General features: G+C 41.6%; 1 protein-coding gene across 2 annotated transcripts in view; it reads left to right on the top strand.

Annotated features, from left to right (window-relative positions):
- MYO18B (myosin XVIIIB) overlaps positions 1-26612 on the top strand; it is an 884719-nt gene that overhangs the window by 71960 nt on the left and 786147 nt on the right. For both annotated transcript variants that reach the window (XM_040416566.1, XM_040416565.1), the window contains 7 exons: positions 2560-2626; positions 3665-3777; positions 5330-5506; positions 10225-10423; positions 11932-12074; positions 13889-13989; positions 22753-22816. In XM_040416566.1, the coding sequence (XP_040272500.1) occupies positions 2560-2626; positions 3665-3777; positions 5330-5506; positions 10225-10423; positions 11932-12074; positions 13889-13989; positions 22753-22816 (864 nt within the window). The remainder of the gene's footprint in view (positions 1-2559; positions 2627-3664; positions 3778-5329; positions 5507-10224; positions 10424-11931; positions 12075-13888; positions 13990-22752; positions 22817-26612) is intronic.

The following is a 26612-nucleotide window of genomic DNA, read 5'->3' as shown; positions in this document are numbered from 1 at the left end:
ATCCATCCCACAGCTGCTGGAGGGTGCATGGGGGAAGATCCATAGAGCGAACACAACTATCGAGACCCACAGATTTTCAATTGTCCAGGGAATTAAGGGGCCAGGATAGTACTTGGAAGTCTTGGTCATGCTCTTCTAACCAATGTCAGACATTTCTAACTGTGTGACATGTCGCATTGTCTTGCTGGAAGTTCACATCCTCCCCAGGGAAGATAATCAGCATGAATGGGTATACGTGATCTGCAAGGATGGATTCATACCCTAATCGATTGCGAGTGCCTTTCATATGGATCAGTGGGCCATGAGAATGCCAGACCATAACGTTGCCACCACCAACCACCAGCTTGTGTTCTTCCAGCAATGGTTGCAGGGTGTTTGTTCTCTGTTTTTTCTGGCCTGACACACCAATGTCCATCCATTCAATGAAGCAGAAAACATTACTCATCAGAGAAGGCAACCCTTTGAAAATCTGTGGAGGTCCAATTCTGATACTAAAATGAAAATTTAAGTCCTTTCTACTGATGCAACTTCCTTACCAGAAGTGTAGTGGCAATCTGTCTGCTTCCAAGCACCATACACAGTAGAGTTCACGGAACTGTTGTTTTAGACACATGTCTGGTGCTCCCCCCCCGGTCATTTAAGTGAGCTGCTCCACTGTAGCATGCCAGTCAGCCCTCCTACAACTTAGTAGCTGACATTCACCTCTCACGTTAATGGCATGATACACTTTCTTCACAGCAGCACGAGAACAGTTTCAAATCTGTGCAGTTTCAGAATTACTGACACCCTTAGCCCAAAAGCCATATACCTCATATACCCACCAAGCCATCTCACGACACGTGACTTCCTTCATGAGCTAAGCGCTGCAGATGTTGAAAGTAGGCATAGTGGTCATAATGAAGTGACTCCACTGTCTATCTTTCAATATATTTTACAATCGTATATATACATTGTGGGGTTTTGCTCTGGTAGACAGGCTAGCAGACGCAGTATAGAGGCAATCACAAAGTCTTTAACTTAAACAGTTCGGTGTTTATTCACACATAAGGAAACACAAAATGACCATTCTCAGTCTTGGTGTTTGTTCACACCATGCAATGTGTATAGAACAAAATCTTTACCTGGTTAGCACCTGGTTAGCAGTCTTTCCCCCAGCCGTCCACAGCAGGCTTTAGGTGCCTGTTTTCCAGCATGCGGCTTTCAAGCCTTTAGCAGGGCACCAATTCACAGATCTCAAAATAGAGTCTCCACAGCTTCCCTGTCAGATGGAGGATCATCCACACCCAGCTGATACTGCTGGCCCGGTTTTATATAGGCCAATAAAGACCCGGCCTGGAGCGTGGGGAGGAGCCACCCACCCAGCACTTTGACTACTCCCAGTAAGAGCCGGCCCGGATCGGCTTTACAGCCACACTAACAACAGTGTCAACCAGCACTAGCTGCCGCTGACACTTAAAACTACTGGCTCTTACCTCACCGAGGCCAGGAATATCGGTGACACATACCTTCCATCAATGGAGGCCCCTTGAGCCTTCCTACCATATATATATTCGTTCTTCGTTCTTATATATATATATATATATATATATATATATATTTTTTTTTTTTTTTCAATATATTTTACAATCACATACATTTAACAATGGGTTTCTTGAATTCCCCTAACATTAATTACACATATAATAGAATATCTTCTTTGGATGACAAATACAGTATATTAGAGATTTTGCAGTGATTTTGCAAAAAATTATTTCAAATTTTATGGTAAATCTTATTATAGTATAGGACCGCGATGCCGAATTTCTCTCATCTGATTCCTCTTTACGCCATAAGGCTAATTTCTGGTAACCAGGACATGGAAACAATGACTTCAATCCACCAGAACTCACTCCCCCACTCCCCCACTCCACACAACCTTTTACCAGTTAGTCTTTTCATCCAGAAGAAGTTAATCCAAGTGAACCGGAGTGTCACCCCCGTTCACTTGGAATAACTTCTTCTGGATGAAAAGACTAATTGGTAAAAGGTTGTGTGGAGTGGGGGAGTGAGTTCTGGTGGATTGAAGTCCTTGTTTCCATGTCCGGGTTACCAGAAATGAACCTTATGGTGTAAACAGGAATCGGATGAGAGAAATTTGGCAGCGCGGTCCTATACAAGATTTACAGTGAATTACATGGTGACTTTGACCCACGTCACTCTTTAGGATCAGCAGCGCCAAGATTCCAGGCAACGTATCAGAGACTTTTGCTTTGTGACTTTTTAATTTAAAATGTTATGTCTGGAATACAGTAGTACAAAATCTAAAACACGTACAAGGAGGAGAAAAGGTGCTCATCCTCTAATTTTTACTTCTCTAGAGAGGTTATTATCTCCATACACATGACAATGTTCTTTATTTCTTTCTTAATTCTCCTAAAAAAGCGTCAAACACCCCTTTAACTGAGTAATGCATTCCAGCCTGTTAATAATGCATGCCTATAGCAGAATTATTGTTTGTGCAATCCTCCTTGTTTGAGCCTGCATCTGCTAGATTATACCCTCATTTGAGTTTTTTCTCAGGTGTCAGAAGATGTGTGGTACGAGACAGAGCAAGTCTGGTTTGTTCACAAGGACGGCTTCACCCTAGGTAAGTTTTAGTGAGTCTTAGAATACGTAATACTTTATTGACCCGTTTACAGAATATGAAGACATTTGTTAACTCTGATTACAATTTTTTTGTGAGTACCTCAGTAGTCCTATATATTTGAGTTATAGTTTGACAAACTGCTGATATCTGCAATCTTGTAATCCAGGGGCCAATTGTGATCTACTGATGACTGTTAGATTGTGGTGACTGGTGGTCATTTGCCTTCATAAATATTTCATTACCTTAAAGGAGTTCCCAGGAAGTGATTTAAAATGGGTGCCTGCAACCTGTCTTGCTCACATTCTCTGAAGGACTCCTTTAGGATTCTGCAGATGTAAGCTTGGCCTACGATGAAGCATGATGTGATGTCTGTACATGACAATATTGGGCTTCTGCATAGACCCAACATTTGTGGTTGGCACAGACTTAGGGGGCGGGCACCTGAAACTGCTGGAAACTGTAAAGCAATTATTCTGGAGTTGACACCTCCGTGGCTTGCTCTTAGGGACAATGTGGTTATTAATAAGGCAACACAGTAAACTATGAGCACTGCATGCACTGAGGTGAGGAACTTAGTACGTTGGTGGTCACCTGGCATCTACTAGTCAAAAAGAAGCTGAAATATGCAATCTCTCCTCTATACATAGTTGAGACCCATGCCTTGAGCAGTACCTGTGGGCCATGGTGGGTTAAATGAGCTATATGTTGTAAAGTACAAACAGTAAGAAATGCTCATCATGTGTTGGCTATATTCTGAACACCATGAGTGACTTCCAGATTCCAGTGTTATGTATACAGGAAGTCTTGCCTGCACACACGACTATCCACAACATATAGAAAAGATAATAGAGCAAATTTTCTTCCATAAAAAACTCTGGATAAATTCATCATAGTATGTCCATTGTAACCTCCCATGCATTTCAAGCTTTTCACTCTTACTCATTGCTAGTCCACATCTGGAAAGTCCATACCTATGTGTGTAAAAGAAATGCAAGTTGATTTAAGTAACTTTTTTGCTTTTGTCCTGTGTGACTTCAGCGACAGAACTTAAGCCAGATGTGGAAACACCAGAGTTAGTGGAAGGAAGAGTCAGGATACGTATTGATGCTGAAGACAAGACTATAGATGTAGATGAAGAAAACATCCATAGGGTAAGCATATGATTAAAAAAAACCTTACAAAAATCTTCTTAATGTTTAACTGCACACCATGAATTTAACAAATCAAAAACTGTTCTGAATATTTGACTTGCTGAATTGAAACTATATTATTTATGAATTTCCTATAGCTTTTTTCTCTAGCACTCTATGCTAAATTGTTAATGGAAAGAGAAAAAGATATTGCTACTTAATTGTTACTTAGTATTATATCGCAGTTCTAAAGCAGAAACATTATTATAATTTGTCCTGCATTAAGGATTAGGTCATGTGAATACATTAAATCTTGAAATATACTGTACAGGTGAAACTTGAAAAATTTGACTATCGTGCAAAAGTTTATTTATTTCAGTAATGCCACTTAAAAGGAGTAGCAGCTAATTAATCCATACCCCCTGAGCAAAGGGTACCTGAGATTGTAGGCCATAATTATCCAAATTATAACAAATAAAGGCTTAGAATATCTCGCTTTGCATGCAAAGAGTCTATCTCATATGTTAGTTTCACCTTTTAAGTTGCATTACTGAAATAAATTAACTTTGCACGATATTCAAATTTTTCGAGTTTCACCTGTAGATCTTATTAGAAGATTGTGGAATCTCACCTTCCAGCAGCTTGTAGCCCCCTGTCCCTGCCTGAAGACTACGTAAATGTGCAAGAATCTCCCAAAAAATCTATTTAGTGTAATATAATATAATGTGATTGTAGATAGGAAAGGGGAGTAGAGGGATGAGGCTGCAGTCTCATTTTCTCTGCTAGGCTCTATGCTGTGAGAGGATGAGGAGAGGCAGAAAGGGATAGACATCTGGTTGGCTCAAACCAGGGGCGGATTGGCCATAGACCTTGCAGGGAAACTTCCCGGTCGGTCGATTACCAGGGGGCCGCCTGGGCCTTCCTCAAGGCTGGCCAGTGGAAGTTTTTGGGGATGCATTATGTGCTGCCACTTTAAGTTCCCAGTCCGCCCCTGGCTCAAAGTTGGGCACAGTACTAGCATAAGATAAGACCAGCAAAAGCTTTTAAAGAGTTGTATAAAGCTTTAAAATTAGATTTAGGCTATTGAATTTGTGTAAATCAACCATTAATTATTAACTATAGTGTTCAGAATGTGTGGCAAGGGACTGAAATGCGCATTAATACTTTTAGGTTATATATTTATTGGCTCCTGATATAGTGATATAATGAAATACAATTTCAGTGCTGCACGTCCTTCCTTTTCAGTAGCATGGGGGCCCCAGAGGTCAGACCCTACTGATCATAAAATGATGGCATATTATAGCGAAATGCCATCACTTTATAAGATGAATATACTCCTAGTAAATGATAGACACAGATAGTAAATATAGTACATAGACTCCATGTAGATTTTTTTTTTGGTCAGACACCAATACAGCAAGACACCAGTGCTAACCACTGAGCCACTGGGATGCCCTATGATAGATAAGATAGATGATAGATAAAAAGTAGATAGAAATTTGTCTGATAAGTTTTCATTTTGGGAATCCTTTGCATATTTTAGATGGTTTCATATTTTATCTTCTTTCCATAGACAAATCCTTCCAAATTTGACTATGCTGAAGATCTGACAACACTTATCAGTCTGAATGAATCCAGTATAATCCATACTCTGTGGCAGCGCTACCAGTCCCAGCTGATCCACACCTATGCTGGACCAAACCTGATAGTACTTAAACCAGGTGGACCCATCACAAGCTTTTCTACAAAGGTTTGTTGAGTTTATTATTTTGTATTATGAACATTAAAGGGGTTGTGTCCCTTCAGGAAATGCCATTTATCATGTAGACATAAGAGAAAGTTATTACAAGGCACTTACTAATGTATTGTGATTGTACATATTGCTTCCTTTGCTGTCTGGATTCATTTTCCCATCACATTATACACTGCTCATATCCAGGGGTTATGACCACCGCTTCAGTGCATATACCAGGTGGTCTGGACTTGAGCTGCTGTGCATCCGTTTTTATGTGCACTCCAGGCCACTGAGAGGCCAGTGCTTTTTCCTATAAAGTACAAGCACAGCCACCACTGATGGATTACAGGTTGGTAACCCATGGAAACGAGCAGTGTATCATGTGATGGAAAAATGAATGAAGCCATCAAAGGAGGCAAGATGTACAATCACAATACATTAGTAAGTGGCTTGTATTAACTTTTTTCTACATGATAAATGCCATTTGTTGAAGGGAGACAACCCCTTTAACAATGCAATAAATGTGATCTATTCTTCCCTGTTATCAGCCACTTTAGACCAGGGAAAAGCTTACTGTACGGTTACTGACTTCTTTACGGTTAATGGCAAGAAACCCATATAAACTCTTGCCCCCATGATCACTACTATATAACTCACATTTCTCAAGTCTCTAGATAATTTATATACATAGGTTCAAATGATATTAGTCACTATTTTGATAAACTTTAAAGGGGTTTTACAGCCATTTAACATTTTTAAAAACTTCTGAGAATGTACTCAAGAACAAAGGAAGTAAGGCTTACCTCATCAATCCCCAAGGCTCCCGATCCAGTCTTCTTGATATGGACATGTGGCCAATCGTCAGAACTGGAGCGGCAGGAAATCTGTGATGTCAGTATTACCTTCTCTCAGCGGGTTAAAAAAAAAATAATACTTGACATTCCCTTTAAGTTTGAATATTTCTGGCTGTACTTTCATTGAGCCTTTCAGCATGTGCTCCTGGTGTTGAGTAGAACTGGCTTAGTTCCCCATAGCAACCAATCAGATTCCACCTTTCATTTTCTGAAGGAGCTGTCAAAAATGAAAGGTGGAATCTGACTGGTTGCTATGGGGAACTAAGCCAGTTCTACTTTACACCAGTTTGATAAATGACCCCATTTGTCCTTAATACACAATATATGTTAAATACTTTAATATATTCATAGCAATAACAGCAGGTTTATTATGAAGACTGCAATCTTACATACGGCTGTAGTCGACTGCATGCAGTCTTTTCTCTACCTTCATATACCTTTGGTTTTACAGGCACAAATCTGGCTTTGGCAAGCCTAATCAGATGTTATATGTATGGATGAATGCCTATATGCATATGACACCCAACAGAGAATTGGTATGGTAGCATATGGAGGGCGTAAAGCATCCATACATTGATTTGTGCACATAATTCTGCTTTGTCCATAAGGATCTACTTTGTTATAGGAAAAATAAAATTCCAAGAGCAGGTGCAGTTTCCTCTGTGTACACTAGATGGCTCTCTACATCTATACAGCATTCAAAAATGTGTACACAATTCAGCTCATCACTGGGAAGTCTAAATGCAAATTTATTCATCTTTGCTGTTAGCAGCTCATACAGCTCAACATTGGCAATTTTACTATCCTGGTATTGGTTTCTGACTTGATTATAGTGTAAATCTATTACAGTTTGTCAGCTCAGAAAACCATACATTTTACACAGATTGAACTGAAAAGTTTATAAACAGTATACGGTACTATTCTTTTTATACTACTTGGTTACTGCACTAATGTAAGCTTCAGATCTCATTATCAAAGTTATTCTAATTTGTAATGAATTTTTGTTAAATCATTTATTTATTTTCCTTAAAAAATAGAAACCTGAAGTTTAGCTGCGTATAGAGCTTTAGTATTCGCACACTCTATACGGATTCCACTGTGGGTCTGCAGTGAGTGATGTACAGGCAGGAGAACACATTGCTTCTCCTGCCTGTGCCAGTTCCTCCCTGCTACAGCCTGGCATAGATGTGCTATATCTGCCACAGGCGGGAGAAGTGATGTGCTATTCAGAGCTCCTGCCCTGCGCCCACTCCGTTCCTCTAAAAACCTTGCATGCCACATCGGTACAGGCAAGGCCTTAGCAGAGTGGAGCGAGTACAGGCAAGAGCTCTGCATAGCACATCGCTTCTCCTGCCTGTTCCTGCTCCTGCCTGTTCCTGATACAGCCCATCTATGCCAGGCTTTAGCAGAGAAGAGAGAGCGCAGACAAGAGCTCTGCATAGCACATTGCTTCTCTTGCCTGTTCCTGCTCCTGCTCCTGCCTGTTCCTGATACAGCACATCTATGCCAGGCTTTAGCAGAGCAGAGTGAGTGCAGGCAAAATCTCTGCATAGCACATCGCTTCTCCTGCCTGTTCCTGCTCCTGCCTGTTCCTGATACAGCACATCTATGCCAGGCTTTAGCAGAGAAGAGAGAGCGCAGACAAGAGCTCTGCATAGCACATTGCTTCTCTTGCCTGTTCCTGCTCCTGCCTGTTCCTGATACAGTACATCTATGCCAGGCTTTAGCAGAGCAGAGTGAGTGCAGACAAGAGCTCTGCATAGCACATCGCTTCTCCTGCCTGTTCCTGCTCCTGCCTGTTCCTGATACAGCCCATCTATGCCAGGCTTTAGCAGAGAAGAGAGAGTGCAGACAAGAGCTCTGCATAGCACATCGCTTCTCCTGCCTGTTCCTGCTCCTGCCTGTTCCTGATACAGCACATCTATGCCAGGCTTTAGCAGAGAAGAGAGAGCGCAGACAATAGCTCTGCATAGCACATTGCTTTTCTTGCCTGTTCCTGCTCCTGCCTGTTCCTGATACAGCACATCTATGCCAGGCTTTAGCAGAGCAGAGTGAGTGCAGACAAGAGCTCTGCATAGCACATCGCTTCTCCTGCCTGTTCCTGCTCCTGCCTGTTCCTGATACAGCACATCTATGCCAGGCTTTAGCAGAGCAGAGTGAGTGCAGGCAAAATCTCTGCATAGCACATCGCTTCTCCTGCCTGTTCCTGCTCCTGCCTGTTCCTGATACAGCACATCTATGCCAGGCTTTAGCAGAGAAGAGAGAGCGCAGACAAGAGCTCTGCATAGCACATTGCTTCTCTTGCCTGTTCCTGCTCCTGCCTGTTCCTGATACAGCACATCTATGCCAGGCTTTAGCAGAGCAGAGTGAGTGCAGACAAGAGCTCTGCATAGCACATCGCTTCTCCTGCCTGTTCCTGCTCCTGCCTGTTCCTGATACAGCACATCTATGCCAGGCTTTAGCAGAGCAGAGTGAGTGCAGACAAGAGCTCTGCATAGCACATCGCTTCTCTTGCCTGTTCCTGCTTCTGCCTGTTCCTGATACAGCACATCTATGCCAGGCTTTAGCAGAGCAGAGTGAGTGCAGACAAGAGCTCTGCATAGCACATCGCTTCTCCTGCCTGTTCCTGCTCCTGCCTGTTCCTGATACAGCACATCTATGCCAGGCTTTAGCAGAGAAGAGAGAGCGCAGACAATAGCTCTGCATAGCACATTGCTTTTCTTGCCTGTTCCTGCTCCTGCCTGTTCCTGATACAGCACATCTATGCCAGGCTTTAGCAGAGCAGAGTGAGTGCAGACAAGAGCTCTGCATAGCACATCGCTTCTCCTGCCTGTTCCTGCTCCTGCCTGTTCCTGATACAGCACATCTATGCCAGGCTTTAGCAGAGCAGAGTGAGTGCAGGCAAAATCTCTGCATAGCACATCGCTTCTCCTGCCTGTTCCTGCTCCTGCCTGTTCCTGATACAGCACATCTATGCCAGGCTTTAGCAGAGAAGAGAGAGCGCAGACAAGAGCTCTGCATAGCACATTGCTTCTCTTGCCTGTTCCTGCTCCTGCCTGTTCCTGATACAGCACATCTATGCCAGGCTTTAGCAGAGCAGAGTGAGTGCAGACAAGAGCTCTGCATAGCACATCGCTTCTCTTGCCTGTTCCTGCTTCTGCCTGTTCCTGATACAGCACATCTATGCCAGGCTTTAGCAGAGCAGAGTGAGTGCAGACAAGAGCTCTGCATAGCACATCGCTTCTCCTGCCTGTTCCTGCTCCTGCCTGTTCCTGATACAGCACATCTATGCCAGGCTTTAGCAGAGCAGAGTGAGTGCAGGCAAAATCTCTGCATAGCACATCGCTTCTCCTGCCTGTTCCTGCTCTGCTAAAGCCTGATACAGCACATTTATGCCAGGCTTTAGCAGACCAGAGCTGGCACAGTCAGGAGCAGCAATGTGTTTTCCTGCCTGAACATTGCTCACTGAGTCCCCACAGTGGAATCTGTACAGAGTGTACGAATTCTAAAATGCTATATGCCGCCGAAATTCAGCTAGTACATCTATGCCAAGCTTTAGCAGACTTGGCACAGGCATATACATCATTCACTACAGCCCCACAGTGGAATCCGTACACCACTAATATGCCAGCGGTGTATGCGTTCTAAAGCACTATGCGTACCCGAACTTCTGGTGCCTATTTCCTAAGGAAAAAAGAAAAAGTATACATAAAGTATATTAAAAAAATTAATGATATGCCCTTTTGAATAGGTTTTAATAAAATTGTTTAAAAGCTTAAGTACACTTTAACTGATTGCACATGTCATTGGGGTAACTGAATGCCAGCTTAGTGCATAGACTATCATAGCCACACTAAGTCTACTAGTTGTTTCCACTAGGTGTTCAAAGGAAAGAAGGACAGCATGCCACCTCACATCTGCTCAGTGGCTCAGAAAGCCTACTGGAACATGCTAACCCAGCGCCAGGATCAAACTATAGTGCCCTTGGGTAGAAGTAGTGCAGGTAAAACAACTTGCTGCCAAACGGCATTGGAATACCTTGTGGATGCTGCTGGGAGTGTGGACAACAGAGTGACAGGTAAGGCCATTGATATACTAGACTTCTTTGCAGCACATAGTTTCCTTTTTGTTATGTATTGTTGTATTATACGGACCACTGATGAGCTTACATTATATATCAGAATATCATGAAGGGGGCTCCCCCTCTCAGGACCCCACTATACAAGCCAGAATGGTGAACCACTCTGTAAGGGCAGCTCCTGCTTTGTGCATTACATAGGGGCGGGGGTCATTCACCTAAATAGCCGCAAGATGTAATATTACATTTTCAGTTGATATGATTTGAAATGGTAGTGTGACAACCTCTTTAACAGCAATCCTCATTACTAGAAAAGCATCAATGTTGGAAAATGACCTACCGTTTTCATGTACAGTACTCTGCAGCCTTGCCAGTTTTCTATTGGATTAGTATTACACATACCCATAAAATGAGCATGGTTATCATTGAACATGCTGATGGCTGGACAGGCCATTAATAGTGCATTATGTATTAAATATTGAATTGTCACCAGCCATCTGCCCTATGTGGGTGTATTTTACTAGATTTCATGCCAGCGAGTATTTGCATTTTGCCCCTTTAGTCATGTTCCTGTGACCTGAATCCAGTGGTCCTCAATCATATGTACTCATACCCCATTATTTGTATCCTAAACCCTGTTACATTGTTTGATGGATTTGGCACATGTTGCAAGAAGTTAAACAATGTTCTGTGACTTACCCCAACTCATGGCTGGCTTATTTTAGATCAGGGATCACCCACCTCCTGCACCCCAGCTGTTGTGATACTATGACTCTAAGCATGCACACTTGCTGGGCTGTTCTCGGAAATCCCATAAAAGTGAATGGAGCGTACTGGGAGTTGTAGTTTTGGACCATGATTTTGCACCAAAAAATGGGTGTACGCCAATAATAAATCTGGTGTATTTTATGACTCGACAATCCACACCAACATTTCTAAACAGTTTTGTAAAAAGTTATGCGAATTGATAATAACATACATGGTAACATAGTACATAAGGCCGAAAAAAGACATTTATCCATCCAGTTCGGCCTGTCATCCTGCAAGTTGATCCAGAGGAAGGCAAAAAAAAAAAACGGTGAGGTAGAAGCCAATTTTCCCCACTTTAGGAGAATAAAAAATTCCTTCCCGACTCCAATCATGCAATCAGAATAACTCCCTGAATCAACGACCCCTCTCTAGTAGCTATAGCCTGTAATATTATTACACTCCAGAAATACATCCAGGCCCCTCTTGAATTCCTTTATTGTACTCACCATCACCACCTCCTGTGGTGTGTTTAAATTGTCTTGCGCCAAATAGAAAGTGCAACCACACAACCACAATCCGGAGATAGCGGTCTCAATATAGTGGAACCTATCTTATGGAAGTTGCAATCTGTGCTATTGGTTTAGTTTATAAACAGCTGAGCACCAATAAGCACCAGAAAGAAATAGTTCTGAAGCCTACAGCACACTTTTGACCATTACTGTTTTTGACTGAGCATTTGATCACCTTATGTTTTTCAGTCGAGAAGATTCATGCAATGTTCACCATTCTAAAATCCTTTGGTGGAGTGTCAACTAGTGAATGTAATAACTCCACACGGTTCTCCATGATCATGTCTCTGGACTTCAATTCTGCTGGACGTGTCACTGCAGGACACTTACAGGTACTGGCACCAATGACCTGAAGCCAACAAGTTCTAGTACATGACTTATCACTCATAGAACACTATTATCTGATGTATATATGTACAGCATGTATGAACTGTATGGAACTCTGTTTCCCTATATTTTCATCTTTGTCAATACTGTATCTAATACTTTACGCTGGATATATAAACTGGAGCATACATGGAGTTATTTTGATATAATTAGAAAATATTTTCAATATTTCATTATGTAATGTTAATGAGTAGTGACTGGAAAACCTTATGAAGCATGACTGATAAAGTTTCCCATCAGTACAGTGCTCGGATTTCTCTGGAACTCCCATAGAAATGAATGGAGCGACGGCGCGCATTTCCGACCAGCCACCCCATTCATTTCAGCGGGGCTCCATGGGGGACAGAGGCCCCATTCTCATGACTGGTGGAGGTCCTAGCATTAGGACCCCCACCGATCTAATAGTTATCCCCTCTCCTCTTCAGTAGACTGTAATGATTTACCATTGCAGGATATGGGAGATTAGCTATGTTCCTGCCATCATTTTTTTTTTTTTACGTTTCTCTATAAGGGAAAAATACTATAAAGAAAATGTAAGTGGTAAGACACAATGCACAGATTTACTAATCCTAAAGATAGTGTAAACTTAGACACCACAATTTATCACAGTGGCTCAGGCTGGATGATAAATCTGGTGCAGGTATAAACACTTTTCTCCGACTTAGGAACTTCACTATGGCAGGCCTCGGATCCTTCAGAGGGCCCAAGGCTGCCAAGTAACTGAACAGCTCTCCTGATCCCCAACTGAAGATGGCATCTGAGTGGTTAAGTGCACTTCACAGACATTAATTCAGGTGTCTGCTGTGTAAAACATCAGGTAACTGGTGGAGTGGAGCGGGCACCATCTATAAAGATCTGACCTGCGCCGTACATATAAAATGACCCTCCAGTTCAAGAAAAAAAATCCCATTAACTGGGGAATGAACAGAACATTTACCTGGTGCCCTCCTTTTCATCTTTTTAGCTGCAGATCCACCAATTCCCAGGCTCCATGCCTGTTACCTGAGATGGGCGCACCGCTTCTCACAGTGCCTGGTGCATACAGTGCATTTGGTAGTCCAAGACACTTCCTGCTGCCCTCAGATTGGCCAGCACTGCTCACGTGATCATTGCTGGCCAATCTAACAGTGTGCATCAGGTAGTCTAAAAAGTGGTGATGGTCTCTTGGATGGAAAACGAGGAACCAGAGAATTAGCAGATCTGCAATGAAATAGATGACAAGGAGGGCACCATGTAAGCATTTTGTTTGTTCCCCAGTTAATGTGAATTTTGTTTCTTGAACCAAAGGGTCACTTTAACTAAAGAGGAGATCCTCTAACAAATAGCTAGTTTTCTGGAGCAAAACATGTTAAAGGGATTGTCTGTGTTGGGACCCTCCCTTTAAGAAATACAAGGATGAGAGAAGGAGCCAGCATAGAAATATATACCAGTCTAAATGTCAATATACACTTTCCACTAGTTATTGTCTTCTCTCCCTTACACTCTTTTCTCTCCCTTACACCCTTTCAGTAGAACAGTGTACCAGATTCTTTTGATGCAGTTTTTAAGCCAAAGCCACGAATGGACTCAACATGAGCAGGTCGCTCAGTCATTCCTTTTATACATGTCTTCTGTTTTTGATCCATTCAAAAAGCTGATCAGTGAAGCACAAACTAATACTGCTACCAGATCACTTCTGTTATAACTTCTTTGCCTTGCTGTCTAGTCTGTCCCGTACTTGCAATGTATATTGAGATGAGAGTCTTTTGCAATTTTACAGACCATGCTGTTGGAGAGAATCCGTGTGGCCCAACAACCTGAAGGAGAAAGTAACTTCAATGTGTTCTCGCAGCTGTTAACAGGAGCAGATCTGGATCTTAGGTACCCCTTTAAGACAGATTTAAAATGACTGGGGAAGTTGTGACAGCAGATGGCGCTATTGTGTCACATTTATTATCTCTCCCATATATTTCTAAACAGAATCTTATTGGGAGCTCTCTTCTGTGTGCAGTTTTTGGGGAACATCTTAAGAAAACTTTGTCTGAACGAACAAATGGAAAGGCGATGGAGTGTTTTTTTTCCCCCAGACATACAATATCTTACTCTTTTTTATTTTATCCTGTGTGCCTCATTTGTAAATCAGCTTTGTTTGTACCAGTGTTAGATTTGGTAATACTAATTCATATTATTTAATCTTTTCACCACATTTGCAATTTGTTGCATCATTCTGCTGTTAGACTTCACAATATTGATAAAGTTCAGATTTGTCTCCATCTGTAAAATTTATATTTTTTCAGCCGCTCGGATATTTAAAATGAGAACCTCTAATGGCTACTTTTAGGGTATGGGCACATAGTCTGGTTTCTGCATGCAGTTTTGGAACATACCACACTGCCTGTAGAACGTATTTAAAAGAAAATAATAAAGTATTTATTCCTGCTGGCACATTGGTGCTAATACCCGCAGGGGAAGGAGTAAGGATACGGTTCATGTATTGTGAATAGGTGCATTCGCTTGCAGCCCTACCTAGCTCTCTACAGCAGAGCAGCTGATAGTGAATTGAGGCTAGAAGCCCTGTTGAGAATGTGAGTCTGTATCGACTTCAGATCTCATAAACTATTAGTATGTGAAATAGCTCACACACACTATCAGGACATCCGAACAGCAGCAGCCACACAGTATTCACTGTCTCTACAGGTGCACACTAAGCTGCCCCAGTCTGCCTACCCACTCATGCGAAGTCGCACTGGGTCTAGGTCTCGGACCGCATTCACACTTGTATCCAGGCTAACTGGTGAGCTGCCTATAGAGCCGTGTCCTGGATGGAGATCAACGGCTCAACGCATTTCTACGTGACATAATCTGCCCCATGTCATCAGGAGCAAAGGTCTGTCAATAAAGTAAGCTTGTAAAGGAAAGGTGCCCCACACTTTTGCGTGTTAAGGCTCCGGCGCTATGACGGCCGTACGCGGCCGCATGAATGCCAAAAGGATATCACAAAAGCCCCGCCTTGGGGGAGGTGTGTGCTGGTGCTACCGCGAATCAGAAATGAGCACGTCATCTGACATCCGCCCCTTGACCCGCCGAGCTCCCAGGCTTCATTTAATTTAATTTAATTTAGTGTAGACACATATGCGGGTTTTCTACTACTGTAACTCTAGCTAATGCACATACAGAAATATGACTTTGTCCCCTTTTTTCCTCCCCCTTTCCCCTTCCTTCTCCCTGTGACTGGGATCCGATCGCAGCGAGTAGGCATGGGGATTGATATGCAGAGAGGACTGGTGACTAATTGCTCTAGGTTTTCTCTTGTTTTCTTTTCTTTTGTTTATTGGTTCGATATACGATGTAAGTGTCTCTGATCTATTCCCTTTATGGGTCGCTCTCTACATTCACATCGGCACTAGGCGAGTCAAAGACATATTCGCCGCAGATTTCGATTCCCCCAATACAGCAGCGCAGATTGCGCAATCGCAAGAAGGTGTATTAGCTTACCTGGGTGCTCGGCGGGTCAAGGGGCGGATGTCAGATGACGCGCTCATTTCTGATTCGCGGTAGCACCAGCACACACATATGCGCTGCTGTATTGGGGGAATCGAAATCTGCAGCGAATATGTCTTTGACTCACCTAGTGCCGATGTGAATGTAGAGAGCGACCCATAAAGGGAATAGATCAGAGACACTTACATCGTATATCGAACCAATAAACAAAAGAAGCCACATTTGATAAAGCTCATCGACAGGTCAGTGAGATTTTGCAGAATCACTGGTCCATCCTTCAGTCCGATCCAGATATCGGGTAATCGATACCTGACCGTCCCTCTGTCACATATCGGCGTGGCCCAATCTACGTGATCGGTTGGTGCACAGCCTCTATACACGTCCCGCGCCTGGTACATGGCTCAAAAACACAGTTAAAGGTACCTTCCCCTGTGGTTCCTGCATTATATGCGGGAACATCATGAAAGGAGATTCCTTCACCAGTTATTCGACTGGTGACAGGTTTAATATTCGTTCCTTTATTAGATGTACCTCAGTGGGTGTGGTGTACCTTATTACCTGTAAGTGTGGCCTACAGTATGTAGGCAAGACCAAACGTGAGCTAAGGAGGAGAATAGGTGAACACCTATCCGATATCCGCAATTTACGGGACACAACTGTGTCACGTCATGTGCGGGAAGCACTTGCTGGGGATCCCGATGTCTTGCGGGTACAAGGGATTGTACTGATCAATAGATCCATTTGCGGCGGAGATATTGACACACTCTTACTCCGTAAGGAAGCAATGTGGATTTTCAAGTTGCAAACCATCCATCCGAGGGGCTTGAATGAAACTATTTCATACGCTTTCTTCATTTAATTTAATTTAATTTAGTGTAGACACATATGCGGGTTTTCTACTACTGTAACTCTAGCTAATACACATACAGAAATATGACTTTGTCTCCTTTTTTCCTCCCCCTTTCCCCTTCCTTCTCCCTGTGACTGGGATCCGATCGCAGCGAGTAGGCATGGGGATTGATATGCAGAGAGGACTGGTGACTAATTGCTTTAGGTTTTCTCTTGTTTTCTTTTCTTTTGTTTATTGGTTCGATATACGATGTAAGTGTCTCTGATCTATTCCCTTTATGGTAAAAAGGTGGAATAGACGGCTCTACTGCTCAGGTAAATGGTAGAGGTGCAAGACTGCTTGGTCTGACTCACCCAGTCAGGAGCATAAAATTACAAACAATAAGGGATAAGCAGGCACACTCTTAATTTGGGTACAAGATGTAATTTATTTATGTTCTGGTATTCGTGTAATAGGTAGATAAAATATAAGTAAAAAATAGAGGGTGTTAGAGTGATCACCTATAGGTGAGAGGTGATAGATGTCCTAGAAAAATGTCCTATGAAAAAATAGTATAAAGTGTATAGAAGAATTGTGGCGAGAATACCTGGATAAGGGTATTTTCAATAAAAAATCACTCAGAAAAAATAGTGTGTACAAAGTCTTTCATGAAACAAATGATAATAAAAGAAAGGATAAAAAACCTAGAAAAAATCGTCCTTCATAAAATATTTGAAAAATATTTGAAAAGATTGAAAAGATTGAAAAATGTTCTTACAGTCTTTTATAAAGTGGCCACTGTACGGTAAATAAAATCAAGTAAAAGATGTTAGCATTATATAGAGGATATCATCCTATGTTGCCCCTTTATATAATTATGACTCCGTTGATGGGGTATATAATAGGTGGCAATTTGGCAGTTTGCTGCTCAGCAGAGGATGGTGCGTCTTTACAGGTATGTTTGCAAATAGTAGTATTTTCTAGGACATCTATCACCTCTCACCTATAGGTGATCACTCTAACACCCTCTATATTTTACTTATATTTTATCTACCTATTACACGAATACCAGAACATAAATAAATTACATCTTGTACCTAAATTAAGAGTGTGCCTGCTTATCCCTTATTGTTTGTAATTCTATTCCCTTTATGGGTCGCTTTCTACATCCACATCAGCACTAGGCGAGTCAAAGACCTATTCGCCGCAGATTTCGATCCCCCCAATACAGCAGCGTATATTGCGCAATCGCAATATACCTGGGTATAGCTTACCTGGGTGCTCGGCGGGTCAAGGGGCGGATGTCAGATGACGCGCCCATTTCTGATTCGCGGTAGCACCAGCACACACCTGCCCCAAGGCGGGGCTTTTGTGATATCCTTTTGGCGTTCATGCGGCCGCGTACGGCCGTCATAGCGCCGACCCCTTAACACGCAAAAGTGTGGGGCACCTTTCCTTTACAGGCTTACTTTATTGAGAGACCTTTGCTCCTGATGACACGGGCAGATTATGTCACGTAGAAACGCGTTGAGCCGTTGATCTTCATCCAGGACACGGCTCTATAGGCAGCTCACCAGTTAGCCTGGATACAAGTGTGAATGCGGTCCGAGACCTAGACCCAGTGCGACTTCGCATGAGTGGGTAGGCAGACTGGAGCAGCTTAGTGTCCAGCCTCAATTCACTATCAGCTGCTCAGCTGTAGAGAGCTAGGTAGGGCTGCAAGCGAATGCACCTGTGCCTATTCACAATACATGAACCGTGTCCTTACTCCTTCCCCTGCGGGTATTAGCACCAATGTGCCAGCAGGACTAGGATTTAGTCCAGACTGTTTGTTATGTAGCGGGTCTAGTACTATCCTGGACTACATCACTCCAGTCTGGAGCCTGAAATTCACGAAAGTGATGTACAGAATTTTCCCGTTTTAACCAGATATTACTAAATACTTTATTATTTTCTTTTAAATATGTTCTTCAGGCAGTGTGATATGTATTATATCTAGTGAACGTACCATCCAGTATCTTTACCGTGTGAGACATGCAGTTTTGGAAACCAAAGCCAGGAATGAATTCAAAAAAAAGAGGAGAAGTTGTATCTGTCGTGTATACTCACTCCTTTTATGATGCACTCCTGATTTTGGCTTCCAAAACTGCACCAGAAAACCTGACCATGGGGCCCTACCCTTAAAACTGTATAGGGAATATATATTATGTAAGTATATGTAACTATTCTAATGCCACATCTCTGATATACAGCATCATTAGTTGATTACGATCAAGTTTTTTTCTATTTCCATGGAAAAAAATGGGTTTCGATTCACTTTCTGGTTTGCAAAGTTCCTGTTTTAACCACTAGGTGGAGAAAGCTATCCAGATAAGAATTCGGTACAATGCTCTCTGTTACATTAGCTGTGTTGTTAGGGGCAGTTGAACCAGTTTTTATGCATTTCATAGACACAAGCAGGTGCACCTTACAGAGCATAGCTTCAAACAAGCTATTACCTGAATGCAAACCCCTTATATTCAGATATCCTGGGTGCACGTTTGCCAGTTCTGCTGTAATATGAGCCCATCGCCCGGTTGAATAGTGCTGCAGAATATGTTACTTCTGCATACAATTATAATGAATTTAGGTGGCAGCCAAGAGAATTTTGTTTACATTGCTCCATCGCCAACTGTATGATCCCGTAAATGGGTCCCACTGTGTTCTCCTAGGGATTCTGTGTTGGATAGTAATTAATGCTTCGTTAACCATGCATTAACTTCTACATTTTAAATTGCGCTTGATAAAATCTAGATTTGTCTTAGAGGCAGCTTTTCAGTTGGCATTGATGGAACCCGAGAGATTTTTAGAAAAAGCTTCCAGCGCATCGGTTATCGGCTGCATGTTATATTGACATTGCCTGTAAAGGATTTGATACATGGTTCAGGCGATGGGATTTTTACAGCCTGGGAATAGTCTGATTAATGTCCCGTGTCAAGACAAAGTCTAATGGTAATCAGGAGGAGGCTGATGCATAGTAAATGGGTAAACATCTTTGTCCTTAGCTATGACATTGCACGATTAACACAAGACTCACTCGCTTCTGTGTGCACTGACCTGATGGAATATGTAAGACCATTGGTGGCTGAATAAAGCAAGGTAGCCAGATCATGAAACAAAGCTAAAAGTCCAACCAAAAGAATATGTAGCTGGGTCTTTCTTCACCTGGTTGTTTAAAGAATGGATTTTAAGAGCACCTGTCAACCCTATTAAACCAGGCATACTACCTGGTAAGGTTGGTCCTGCTGATTAGAATGATACTGCCTTGTGAATATTGGTTGTGACGTTTCCTAGAGAAAATACTTTTATTTGTTGTGTAAATGCAGCACTGAGGGATGGGGCCTAGGCCATTGGTGCTCTTTAGCTTTCCAGTGCTGGCCATGTCCCTCGGTGCACTGCATAAAAGTATTATTTCTCAGGAATGTAGCAGCTGATTTTCACAAGACAGGGATCATTTGAATCAAAAGGATCGACCCTACCATGCAGTTACTTGCATATTTGTACTGAGGTAAACAGACTTCAAGTGTTGTTCCAGGTGACTTTTGTGGGTGTACATGGGGAATAACGTCATTTCTGGCTTTTCTATGACTTCTATTCTGCATTTATCAGGGGTTTTCCCTCTGCAGGCTCCATCTCTAATTGTTCACTTTACCTGGGCTCAGCTCCAGGAGAGGTGGACAAGCAGCTAATATGTTTCCCATACATAACAAGAAGAGGCAATCTTGCTTCTAGATCTCTCTGTAGCACACTGAGAAGCAACAGCAGCAGCAGCATGGAGGACATTATACAGCAGTAATAAGCAGTGTAGCTGTGAATCCAGCACTATAGTGAGACAGGAAACTTACTGGAGCCACCTGCAGCATCTCTGTGCTTCTGTGCCTCCCATAGCTGCTCTATCACAGGGGGTCTACAGTAGCTGATCACAACTAGTTGGATCACTTTAATTGTGGAGCTGTAATGAGACCTCAACTGGTTGTGTAAATACTAGTGTTGCCTATCAGATAGCAATCAGTCATTCAGAGTGCTCCATTTACAGATTGTTGTAGTTTGTGTTTGTTGCATTATAAATGACTGTTTATAACAATTTCTATAATCATATGCTGATTGCCTCCACACTCTTATAATCTTCATATAGGCCAATAGTTAGCTGTGGTTACATCATTCCTTATGTTCATGGTGCAATTTGGTTAAAATGTGGGTATATAGTAGTACTTCTTATCCACTTTTATTATCCATCACTCTGGTATTCAAGTGCCAAGATATAAAAACAAGGGAATGTGTCATCTGAAAATGACCTATTGTTTAAATCATGTTTTTATGTTTAACAGATTTTTTAAGATTTTTTAATGATGGTATTTTTAATTTTCCATGTCAATGTCTATATTATAACTACTGTGAGGGGGCACCAATCTGGCCATAATTACCGTGAGGGGGCACACATCTGGGCATATTACTGTGAGGGGGCACATATCTGGCTATAACTAATGTGAGGGGGCACATATCTGGGCATATTACTGTGAGGGGCACATATCTGGGCATGTTACTGTAAGGGGGCACATATATGGCCATAACTACTGTGAGTGGGTGCATATCTGGGCATATTACTGTGAGGGGGCACATATCTGGGCATATTACTGTGGGGGGGGCACATAATCTGGCATAACTACTGTGAAGACGGCCCATATCTGGCCATAACTACTGTGAGGGGGCACATATCTGACCATAACTACTGTGAGGGGGCACATATCTGGCCATAACTACTGAGAGGGGGCACATATGTGGGCATAACTACTGTGAGGGGCACATATGTGGGCATCGCTACTGTGATGGGTACATATGTGGACATAACTACTGTGAAGGAGGCACAATGCTTGCATAACAACTGTGTGGTGGCATAAAGGGAGAATAATTACTATGTGGGGGCATTTAGGGGACTGGGTGGGATTAGGTGTTTAGTTATGTTTTGGACGGCCGCAAATAGTATCCCTCTTCCTTCTTTTCAGAAGTTGGGAAGTATGCATTTCATGTATTTGTCTCAGAACATATTTTGCTGGCATATAGATAGGATAGAGCACTAATGTCCAACTGCTGTGAACCCCAGTCATCATTAGAATGAAGTTGTAGCAGTGCTAGAAAATTGTCCTGCTGCTTGTATTCATGGTGGTTCTGCTTAGAGTACTTCAGAAGTTGTGTGATTGGTGTATCATAGTCTACATATGTCTGACCATGTAGCTGCCCAGAAAAAGGCCTAATCCTAGCACTATGCTACCAATGTCTAACCTCAGATTGTGCCTTTAAACTGGTTACCAATTAGGATAATCCATGTCTGTAAGTTCTGTTGGGACATATGACCTTCTACAAAGGTTTCACATCTGGGTGGCCCTGTATAAGCCAGAGTGAAGAGCAGCTCTCTTCGTTGTAGGATTATTACATTACCACTCATTGATTTCATTGGGTGCAAGCATCTTTCAAGAATTGCATTCCCAGTCATCAGCTAATTGTCAGAATAATTGTGGCACAAAGGGAATTTCTGTATTGTATATTTTACTCGCTTAAATACAGTACCTCTTAAAGTAAGTGAAAAAGTTGATTATTGGTTTATTGATTTCCAGCTCAGTCCATTGCAAGATGCACAGTTACAGTGATATATGGCTTTCCAACTGTAAAATATCACCGTGTCTTCCTGTCAAGGCTAAGAAGGAAAAGGACTAATGATGAAGCTGTTTTTTCATGCTTTTTTAAATATAATATTTTATTTCTTTTAAAAGCCTTTCTACATGTATACAATATTTAATAGAAAATATACAAGAAAACCTTATGACCTAGAAATGATTAAATAAAAGTCTAAGAATTGTACATAAGCCGCCCAGGAGAGCTGGATCTGTCTAGCACACACCACCATGGGACACTGTAGAAGCTTCATCATATCATTGCACAGTGACAGCTCTGCAGAATGGCGGGTCACAGTAATGTACTGTACATATTGATGTGTTTGCACACTGGGACATGGAGAAGGATTTCATGACATGTTCGGAAAGAGATAAATGGCATATTCCTGTCCTCTGTTTTCAGGTTTAGGTGAAGTAAAAGTATTTTATACAATTGTATAACCTATACTGGTGACTACACATGTCAATGTAGTTGTCATCATTCTAGATGTCCATCTTTCCGTTATGTATCACAGACTAAGACGCACACGGTAAAGTTTGATTCATGAGCTATGGTTATTTGTAGTCCATGCACATTGTAATTGTAATCTTCTTAACTGTGCCCAGGTCAGAGCTGAACCTACACCAGATGGCAGACTGCCACTCCTTTGGAATCATGTCGTGTGTGAAGGTAGGAAGAGTCTTTGTTATGCAGATATACACATTGGTTTAACTAGTGCGCTTCTTTTTTTTGTCTTTGGGCAATTCCTATGTCATAGGATGGAGCCATCCGGGAGTATACACAATGGTGCAAGGTTTCTGGGTATAGTATATTGCATATACTGAATAGTGTTGATCGCGAATATTCTAATCGCAAATTTTTATCGCGAATATTGGAACTTCGAGAATTCGCGAATATCTAGAATATAGTGCTATATCTTCGTAATCGCGAATATTCTAGATGTTTTTTCATCAGTACCCATGATCCCTTACTGCTTCTTGCTTGTGGGCCAATGAGAAGGCTGCAATCTCTTTGACTTTATCGCGAATTTTTATTGCAAATTTTCCGATTGCCGATTCTCACAATCAAGAAAATAATGACCAATATATGACGAATATTCGCCCAAATATTTGCAAAATATCTCTAATTTGAATATTGCCCCTGCCGCTCATCACTGATACTGAATATACAATACATTTTTAGGTATTGTAATACCAGATTATGCTTTCTTATTAACCATTAACTATGTGAACCTGAGAAATTTCCTGCAGAAAATTGTTTAGACATATTAGAGGGGTCAGATGTTAGAAGGTTACTTTGCTTGTCACCCTTCCAATGTGTCTGAACACTTTCGTTCCAAACATGCAGGAAATCTCTCAGATTTCACATTTAATGGCATTGAAAAGGTTAAAGAGGACCTATCCCCTCTCCTGGCATGTCTGTTTTAGTAACTTTTTGTATTCCCCCTGTAATACCAATTCTGGAGCATCTATACTTATGACTCTATGTTGTAGCATTCCTTTATTATTCCTGCTGGACGTTATGAGTGAATAGCAGTTTGTATTGAAGGTCCAGATAGGTGTTACCAGCTGAGGGTGTGTCCCTGCATATTTTGACATTATCCAATCAGTACTGCCAGGGTCAGACTGCGCAGGGACACGCCCCAACTGGTAATACCAAGATGGACCTTTATGGCAGACTCCTAGCAATTAATTTATAACTTCCAGCAGGAATAATGGAGAAATGGCACAACATAGAGTCATGAGAATAGAAGTTCCAGAATTGTTATTACATGGGGAATGCAAGTAGTTACTAAATCAGACAAGTCAGGAGAGAAGACAAATCCTCTTTAACAGGCTGCTTAGAAGGGGGAAATAGAATAGCCACTTTAAAATTTGGAGGGCTTTAGGATTTTGTATGTTGGATATCCAAATGTAGTAATTTATCAGTCAGCTTTGATTCTCCATGACTGACTTTAATATGTGCTATAATATTTGTTTCCTTTGTTTATATGTATGTAATGTGTATGTATGTATTTGTTTATATGTATGTAATGTGTATGTATGTATTTGTTTATATGTATGTAATGTGTATGTATGTATTTGTTTATATGTATGTAATGTGTATGTATTTGTTTATATGTATGTAATGTATGTAATGTGTATGTATGTATTTGTTTATATGTATGTAATGTATATGTATGTATTTGTTTATATGTATGTAATGTGTATGTATTTGTTTATATGTATGTAATGTGTATGTATGTATTTGTTTATATGTATGTAATGTGTATGTATGTATTTGTTTATATGTATGTAATGTGTATGTATTTGTTTATATGTATGTAATGTGTATGTATGTATTTGTTTATATGTATGTAATGTGTATGTATGTATTTGTTTATATGTATGTAATGTGTATGTATTTGTTTATATGTATGTTAATGTGTATGTATTTGTTTATATGTATGTAATGTGTATGTATGTATTTGTTTATATGTATGTAATGTGCCATAACGCAAGGGAAGAGGCAGCTACAATTGTGAGACATATCCCTTCTTACATAGTGTGGAACATGAGGCTATGAATTAAAATAGTTTTGATCTGAAAGGCATCAGTCAACATATGCTTCTACCGGATTAATATTTTATACTATTTCTGTGCTTCCTTCTATGCTGTTTATAATGATTTTAAGTGAGAATATTAATAAGGAAGAGGATTGTAATCTCCTAAGTGCTGGTATTTAACGTGTTACAGAATACAATGTTTGGTTTTAGCTCCTTATGAGTAAAAACCAGTGAAGCCCATTGATGATATACTCGGCTGTGCTTTTCCCAGTGGCTTGGTTAAGTTTGTTTTAGTTTATTTGACTGCAATGGATAAAAAGTTGAAACTTCCAGAGCAGTGCACTATTAAATGGTGCAATGTATGTCGAACACGCACTCATGATATTGAATCAATCTTGTTCTATGTGTGGCTGCCTAAAACCCTTCCAATGAGGAGTTTATAGGTGCTATAGGCAAAGGATAAGCAATAGAACCTGTTAATGTGTGAAATGATTCATGTGAAAGGTTGTTAGTAAATGTAGCATGAAAGACAGCTCAACTGCCTAGAGCATTTCTTGAAAAATTTCCTTCTTGACTCCTCTAGTTGCTCAGAATTATTTCTGTGCGTGATCATCTCACATGACATAGCACTAAATAGCCAGAACTGCTCTTCAAATACCTGTCAGATAGAAATTCTGTGCCGTTATCTGGTGTATCAAAGCAGGTTCATATGTAATTATGGGGCTGACATACTGTATGTGCAACTTGCGCAGCTGCATACGGGTCTAGCAGGTAAGGGAACCTACTGCCACCTTAAAACAGCTTCCTGCTGCCTTTTTAACTTGCATGTCAGAGACTGAGCTAGTGACTTTCATAGCTGGTTTATTGCTAAAAAGACATAAGGGGTACTGTATGATAACTTTTAGAGAGGTCAGGACCTGTACCCAAGGCTAGTGTCGCACCCGGCATACCTGGTCAAATGCCAAGGCCCACTGCGCAGTGGAGTGCCTAAGGGGGACAGTATGCCCCATGATGCCAGCTCTAAGGGGGTTGCCGGGCCAGCTGCTATGAGCACTTCCATCAATACATATGGAAGCGCTCATTGCTGGAGTGCAGGAGAGATGGCTTTCCTTTCATTCACTAACCGCAGCTCATCTCCCTGCGCTCCTTCTTTCCTCCAGGCCTGGCCCAGCGGTGACGTCATGACGTGTGTCTCACTACTGCGCCGGGCCAGAGGAGAGAAGGAGCTCAGGGAGATCAGCTGTGATTAGTGAATAAAACGACTGCCGGCTTCTCTGCGCTCAAGCAATGAGAGGTATGTGAGGGGGCCACTGGGGGGTCATTACACTGTGAGAGGGGGCCACTAGGGGGTCATTATACTGTTTGGGGGCACTGGGGGTAATTATACTGTATGGGAGGGCTGTGGGGGTCATTATACTATATTGGGGGCACTAGTGCTCATTATACTGTATGGGGCACTGGGGATCATTATACTGCAGGGGGGCACTGGGGGTCATTATACTGTGTGGGAGCTACAGGGGGACATGTATGTGTATAAATATCTATGTATATATACAGTTGTTTTAAAAATAATAGCAGTCAGACATCACTAACCTGATCAATTACTGTTTTTGATAGAAATGATATTTCTACATGGCAAATAATTTACTAGCATGGTAGTAGAGTAATAGAAATCCAACAGACCCAACAGTCATGACATGCATGCTGCTGATTATCTGTACTTCAATCACTTATTGAAAGGGGCATGTTCAAAATAATAGCAGTGTTGAGTTCAATGAGTGAGGTCATTCATTCTTTGAAAAACAGGTGGCAATTATTGGCTTTCTTTAAGGAAGGAAGGCGGCAAATGTTGTACATGCTGGTTACAGTGCATTTCTCTTTGAAATTCTGAGGAAAATGGGTTGTTCCAGAAATTGTTCA

Source organism: Bufo bufo, chromosome 2, assembly GCF_905171765.1.
Source record: "Bufo bufo chromosome 2, aBufBuf1.1, whole genome shotgun sequence".
In the NCBI taxonomy this organism is placed as follows: domain Eukaryota; kingdom Metazoa; phylum Chordata; class Amphibia; order Anura; family Bufonidae; genus Bufo; species Bufo bufo.
Note: the sequence above shows the minus strand (reverse complement) of the source record. Positions and strands in the feature narration are given on the sequence as shown.